Source organism: Megalops cyprinoides, chromosome 6, assembly GCF_013368585.1.
Source record: "Megalops cyprinoides isolate fMegCyp1 chromosome 6, fMegCyp1.pri, whole genome shotgun sequence".
NCBI classification, from domain to species: Eukaryota; Metazoa; Chordata; class Actinopteri; order Elopiformes; family Megalopidae; genus Megalops; species Megalops cyprinoides.
Genome location: NC_050588.1, coordinates 40,732,501 through 40,740,000, shown reverse-complemented (window position 1 = coordinate 40,740,000; position 7,500 = coordinate 40,732,501). Strand labels below are relative to the sequence as shown.

Here is a 7,500-nt window from a genome sequence, read left to right as displayed (position 1 = left end):
GGGCTGGGCTCCGCGGGGGGCTTTGGGGTCCCATAGTAGTTACCTGTGAGAGGAAAGGAAGTGAGAGCCCCCCCCACAGCACCAGCCATCTGCAGCATGTCTACACTGAAGAAGGCCAAACCCTGTTACAATCACTTTACACTGGTCAAACATTGACCAGCACTGTCATCTCAGTATCCCAACAGCACTGTGATCTCAGTATCCCAACAGCTCTGTGATCTTAGTATCCCAACAGCTCTGTGATCTCAGTGTCACAACAGCACTGTGATCTCAGTATCCCAACAGCACTGTGATCTCAGTGTCACAACAGCTCTGTGATCTCAGTGTCACAACAGCACTGTGATCTCAGTATCCCAACAGCTCTGTGATCTCAGTGTCACAACAGCACTGTGATCTCAGTGTCACAACAGCACTGTGATCTCAGTATCCCAACAGCTCTGTCATCTCAATATCCCAACAGCTCTGTGATCTCAGTATCCCAACAGCTCTGTGATCTCAGTGTCACAACAGCTCTGTGATCTCAGTATCCCAACAGCACTGTGATCTCAGTGTCACAACAGCTCTGTGATCTCAGTGTCACAACTGCACTGTGATCTCAGTATCCCAACAGCTCTGTGATCTCAGTATCCTAACAGCTCTGTGATCTCAGTATCCCAACAGCTCTGTGATCTCAGTGTCACAACAGCTCTGTGATCTCAGTATCCCAACAGCTCTGTGATCTCAGTATCCCAACAGCTCTGTGATCTCAGTGTCACAACAGCACTGTGATCTCAGTGTCACAACAGACCTTCCTTTCTGTTTCTCCTAGTCAATGCCCAACACTTCCAGCCGAGTGACAGAAAATCCACTCCTTCGGAGGAAAGAAAGGGTTAAACACTGACTGAATGCCACACAACTCTAACTAAACAGCGTTTCCATATTAAATATTAAAACCATGTATTTAAAAATCATGAAATGATTCTGAAGTGCCTCTGACCATCTGCAAACGGACACAGCTCCCACACTTAGGACACAGCTCCCACACTTAGGACACAGCTCCCACACTTAGGACTCGTTTTCATGAAAAAGCAGAACAAGAAGGTATGTAAACATTGGATGAGTGCAGTATCCAGCAGCCAGCTTCTAACGCACCAATTACACAACTTAATTATGCTGAATTACTGCTAACGAGGCCTACAAAGCCATCAGTGCGTGCCTGATATAGGACACAGACACTGAACACTTTTCTTCAAAACTCATGTTTCATCAGTTTAATTTATTCATAATGTAAGTCTATTTTAATTAATTACACACTTCAATGAGGTCATAATTTATGCAAATTCATTAAACTCACAAACATTAAATAAAAGGAAGGGACATAAGGTAATTTGTTGTTTTAAACCATTTAATTACTGTCTGAAATCTGTCTCCTCAATCAATACTGGGATAGAAAAGTATGAAAACCTATTATTCATCAAATGCATAAAAATCAGGTCGGCAGTATTCTGAGGAAAAGGGAAAATGAACCTCTGTTTATTCATCACAGCTCAGTTCTTCCCCAAACCTGCGAGGTGGAAGAACAAAGGCGTAAAGATTTTCACGCTGAGAAGAGTGAAACTGTAACAGGAGATGCAGGAGTGAAGCGCAGCCCTATGCAGCTCCAGCAAAGAAACACGCATGAAAAATTAAACACATTTCAGGGGAGCAGCTTTTCGAAAGACGTTAGATCTCCGTAAAGCGCAAGTTCAAAAGGAAAAGGAAAAAAGCACTGGCATGAAAACGTGATCGGCAGGAGTTTCCCCACAGTGCCCGTGGCTCTGAGCTCAGCGCGTCACAGCGGGGCCCACGGTACTGCTACGGTCTCGAGGAAATAATTACCTCACCGAGAGAGAGAGTGTGTGTCTGCTGCCCCTCTCTCCAGTAAAGGCTGAGTGGCCATGATCCTTCCCCAACACCAGGAGAGAATATCCCACAGCCTGGCCCCCCCACCCGCCCCGAGGCAGAGCAGCGTTTCTTGAGGGTGGCCTTGTTGCAGGGGCCTCGTTAAGGCAGCCTCATTGTGGGAGCCTTGTTAAGGCAGCCTCGTTGCGGGGGCCTCGCTAAGGTGGCCTCGTTGCAGGGGCCTCGTTAAGGCAGCCTCGTTGTGGGGGTTTCTTTGTTCTGGAGCAGATGAAAGATTGGCTGTCTCTCTGTAATCCACACCAGTGTGGAGCTGCAGGAGGGAATCTATCACTCATCACCGCTGCGGAGTGAATAACGGCTCATAAACAGCCAGCTCAGGGCTCTCATACCTGTATATTACACACATTAAGAGGGGGAATGAGCCAGTCAGGGGAGATTGGTGACTCTATCTACTGCTATCAATCTGTGGGGAGTCACAGAGCCTGTCAGTGAGGGGACCGATCCCTAACGTTGCTGTGACGTTCTTCTGACACTGACCTACAAGCAGCAGCAGAACCAAAAGCACAACCTCAAGCACTGCCTCTCGTATGTGTGCAGGCGTTAGGTTACAGAGGTTACCGTGGTACACTTCTCCTGGTGTCCCTCTCAGCTACCAGGAAAAGGCACATTTTCAGTGGGAAACCTGGCACCAATGCACACAGCAAAGCCACGCCTCCAGCCCCATCCGACAGCAAGTCAGCGTGAGTAATGTGACCTGTGGGTGTGGTGCTCGGATTCTGCTGACATCCAGGCCTGTTCGGCTCGGAGGCACAGACTGGTGCTCACTGGCACAGACTGGCGCAGACTGGCACTCACTGGAGCTCACTGGCACTCACTGGTGCAGACTGGCGCTCACTGGTGCAGACTGGCACAGACTGGCGCAGACTGGCACTCACTGGAGCTCACTGGCACTCACTGGTGCAGACTGGCACTCACTGGCGCTCACTGGCACAGACTGGAGCTCACTGGCACAGACTGGCACAGACTGCTTGGCACAGGCACATTGGAGGCCTGGGTTCCCTGCAGATTAAGACACGCAGGAACAGATGCAGCTTCTCAAACGGCCAGCAGAGAGCGCTGTAGAGACAGGGTTCAGTGAGAGGGGAGGACCTGCGATCAGAATTCAGGACGGGACATTCGCTGGTTTGTCTGAACATACTGCAGCCCTGCTGTCGCCTGTAATACTGATACATTACAATCAGAACAACATACAGCCACGATCAGCATAACCTGCGAAGGAGGAGATAATACATCAGCTGGGGTGAGGGTGTGTGTGTGTGTGTGTGTGCGTCTGTGTGTCTCCCAAGGAAGGGAGGGAACAGGAGAGGTCAAACCCAGAGGCAACATCCCATCATCGACAAGCAGCTTAATTACACCTCATCACAACAAGCAAGACTGCTCCTGCCAAAATCACAAAATTACCTCTCCGGCTGCATCAGTCTGCCAATCGACAGGCGTTTGCCACAGCGACCAGCAGCCTGCGGTTCAAAACTGTGACGTCACCGTCAGACATATTGATCTGAGCTTCCCTCAAAGTGCAGGAGCCTGAATTACCTAACGGTAAATCATTAATACAACAGCAGAACCGCTCCCTCAAACTGAGGGTGAGGGAGGTGCTGCAGGAGGTGATGCAGGAGGTGCTGCTCGGGAGCGAAAAGGCCAGCGCATGAATACTCCTCTCCTCTCCCGCCTGACACCGGTCAGGACCGGCTGAATCTCTCCTCTCCCGCCTGACACCGGTCGGGACCGGCTGAATCTCTCCTCTCCCGCCTGACACCGGTCGGGACCGGCTGAATCTCTCCTCTCCCGCCTGACACCGGTCAGGACCGGCTGAATCTCTCCTCTCCCGCCTGACACCGGTCGGGACCGGCTGAATCTCTCCTCTCCCGCCTGACACCGGTCGGGACCGGCTGAATCTCTCCTCTCCTGCCTGACACCGGTGAGAGACCCCGCCCAGCTGTGTGAGACCCCACCCAGCTGCCTTAGACCCTGCCCAACACCACAGAGACCCCGCCCAGCTGTGTGAGACCCCCCCCCCCCCCCCCCCCATACCGTCGTAGGTGCCACTCTCTAGCAGCAGGCCGCTCTCCTCCAGCAGGCGGAACTCCCCCACGCTGATGAAGCTGTAGTCCACGCCCGGAACCTCCCCTTCCCTGGGCGGCCGCGTCGTACCTGCCAATCAATCCAGAGGAGAGGAGACAGTCAGACCTTAGCAGAGACTGGGGAGATAAAGCACACGATCTGTGTGACCCCCTCCCCCCCCAACCCGGCTCTCTCTCCTCTCTCCCCAGGAACATGCACCATCATTTACCCTGCCCCAACCATCCGCCAGTAACCCTGCTGTCTGCGCAACCGGCTGCACCGAGCAGTCTTCCCTTCAGAGCTTCTGCAGCAGCCTGTCCTCGAACATTTTCCCTCCGCTCAGTTTCGCTCTGCCTTCATTACTCCAGCAGGCAGCGAGCTCCGCTTTGCTTGGTTCCGTCCTCTTTTTGCCTGCCTCTTTTTCAGACATCTGTTTTCAGATGTAGCATGTCATCACAGAGACAGTAAAACCACATCAGAGGGAGACGAGCTGCAGGCCTTGCTGCTACCCGGGACCCTGGAACCCGCGCCATCTGCCAATATCAGCCGAACGGAAACGCTTGTCCTGACGAGCTGACAGCTGCCTCACTCCTACCGTACCGCCAGGAGACTGCTGGAGTTTACAACCGAAAACCGTGATGAAGTCACCGAGAGGTCTTTTTAAAACGTAAATCCTTCAGAAGCATGCTGAACCAAAGCAGGTGCACAGAGACACAGCACACCAGCCTCAGACAGCCCGGGACAGTCCCGTCAGTGCAGTGCCCCCTACTGGCTGCCCGTGGTACTGCGCTCTTATCCTGACACGGCTCAGGGAACGTGACAGAGTCCTGGAGAGTGCCGGAGAGGCAGAAGCGACATTTTTGGAGGACAGAAGAAGAAATGATGATTGAAAATGACCTGGGGCCCCTTTTCCATTCGGGCCACCCGTCCTCTCTGTCAGCAGAGCTCTTAAGAGCTCTCATCCCACCTCAGTGGAGAGCAGCTCCGGGGGGCAGGGGGACAGAGAGCTTCCATTCCCGGTGCTCTTTGTTCTCCTCTCAGCTCCCCCTTCCTGTGTCTGAAATCACGCACCATTTGTGCTTATTATGGGATGGGAGAGAGCAGTGCTCCCATTACAGCTCACTGTGAAAGGCTATCCCCTCGCTGTGGAAACGATGGCTCTCAGGCGGAAGGGACACAGTGACCTCCCAGCAGGACCAGGGACACGGCAGAGACTGCAGGAAAGAGCCAATCAGCACGCTCGCCTGTGGCGGGCACCTCCAGCACGCTGCCGGCCAGGCGACTGATTCTAACAGACAGACGATGATGACATGCAGCATTTACATTTACATTTACATTCATTCATTTAGCAGACGCTTTTATCCAAAACGACGTACAAAAGTGCATATAGTGGGCAAACAGGCACAGGCACAAGGGCAAGATGTGTACATGTCATACAAAGCAGATAGTGCTGAAGCTGAGCACAAGGTCAGTGTAGCAAGACAGGACTAATCTAAGGGTCTATATATGTAAGGGTACATATACCAAATACAGTCACTGGGACAATAAAGTACCGCTATACTACCGAGGCAAAAATGTACTACAAATACAAGGTAAGAGATAGAGCTACAAGTACAAGCCAAGAATCTTCAAGGATTCAGAATCTTCAAGGATTCAGTTTCTCCTGTTATAATTTACCCCCACATGGGGGTGATTTCGGTACTCACAGAGCACGGTGCAGAGGTACAGATAGGGGATGGGGGGATGGGGGGGGGTAATTTCAGCACTCACAAGGGACAGTATGCAAGTACAGAGAGGGGATGGGGGGATGGGGGGGTAATTTCAGCACTCACAGGGGACAGTATGCAAGTACAGAGAGGGGATGGGGGGATGGGGGGGTAATTTCAGCACTCACAGGGGACAGTATGCAAGTACAGAGAGGGGATGGGGGGATGGGGGGGGTAATTTCGGTACTCACAGGGCACAGTACGCAGGTACAGGTTGTCTCGGATGACCTGCTGCAGCCTGTGATCCAGGGAGCCCTTCTGGAACTGCAGGCTGAGGTAGTGACGCAGGTCTGTGTTCAACACCTTCCCTGTGCAGAGAGGGGGAGAGAGGGAGCTGTCACTGCGGGGGGAGGTACACCACACACCCCCTCACACACCACACACTCCACCTGCGTCAGCGGGACCTCACCTGAGGCAGGTCTTACCCCTCCTGAAAGAGAGCAGAGAAACGGACAGAAGAGGGAAGGATGGAAGGAGAGGGATTCGAGGAGAACAACAGAGAGAAGAGAGGGACAGAAAGAGAGAAAGAGAGAAAGAGAGGACTGCCATGTTACACTGGCAGGTTCTCCCATCAGTGTTTGGCTGCTCATACTGTAGTATGAGTAGGCTGTACTCCTCCAGGCTGGTTGGACAGCAGTGCTGGGACAGGGTACCAGCCAATCACACTGTGCACAATACAGTTGCCCCACCCCCTGCCTCCTCTCTGGGCCTATCACACACTGCACATTACCAAATGCCCCTCCTCCAGCCCCCTCTCTGGGCCTATCACACGCTGCACATTACTAATGCCCCTCCCCCAGCCCTCTCTCTGGGCCTATCACACGCTGCACATTACCAAATGCCCCTCCTCCAGCCCCCTCTCTGGGCCTATCACACGCTGCACATTACCAAATGCCCCTCCCCCAGCCCCCTCTCTGGGCCTATCACCCTGCAGGATGAATGCCTGGGTTCTGCAGATCTGTCTCTGTTCTGTCATGAATCATAATCTCAGCTGCTTCTGTCAGGAACCATTTCACAGCTGAGGGACTTTTAAAAACGCACACATCTGAACAGTAGCGCACAGAAAACTTTAAGACATGTAGCGTCCAAATGTCTCTGTGTGGATTTGACTGTGTGAGTGAGATTTCCTTGAGCGTCTGTTTTTAGCAGTGCTCTGAGCATAAACAGCGATGTCTGGCCCATGGCAAGATCGTCTGCCCTCTGCCGAGGCGATGATGTCATCCACATGAGCCGGTTCTGCAGTTTCGGTTAGTCACACTGAGGTTAAATGCATTTCCCACCTCCATGCAAATTCTGGCTGTTCCATTGGCTGGCTGGGACACATACTCATACTAATGAGCCCCGCTCTGACCCATCAGGGAGCCCTGGGCATGCTCACAGCGCTGACACAGACTGCACCAATGAGAGAGTCACATGGGGTCACATGCTTTTTGAACAGGGTCCGACCACAGGCAGTGGGGGTGTCCAAACCAGAGGGACCAGCGTGTGTCCTCTCCCTCAGTCTTTACCTCCAATCATTCAGCAGAGGCTGGTGTCCAGAAAAGGGTATGTGCACAGGTTAGGCAAAGAGCAGAGACCATAGTACAGCAAACCTGTGCCACAACAAATAACAGCCGCTACGTGCCTGCATGTGTATGTAGGCGTGAGACTTGGCACATGCCTTCATACACCGGAAGCCGCTCTGGGTAAGAGCGTCTGCTAAACGATGTAATGTAATGTAATATAATGCATA

General features: G+C 52.5%; 1 protein-coding gene across 2 annotated transcripts in view; it reads right to left on the bottom strand.

Annotated features, from left to right (window-relative positions):
- LOC118778783 (membrane-associated guanylate kinase, WW and PDZ domain-containing protein 3) overlaps positions 1-7,500 on the bottom strand; it is a 78,411-nt gene that overhangs the window by 22,703 nt on the left and 48,208 nt on the right. For both annotated transcript variants that reach the window (XM_036530496.1, XM_036530495.1), the window contains 3 exons: positions 5,960-6,076; positions 3,973-4,092; positions 1-43 (listed from right to left, as the gene is read on the bottom strand). The exon at positions 1-43 is cut by the window's left edge and continues 164 nt beyond it. In XM_036530496.1, the coding sequence (XP_036386389.1) occupies positions 1-43; positions 3,973-4,092; positions 5,960-6,076 (280 nt within the window). The remainder of the gene's footprint in view (positions 44-3,972; positions 4,093-5,959; positions 6,077-7,500) is intronic.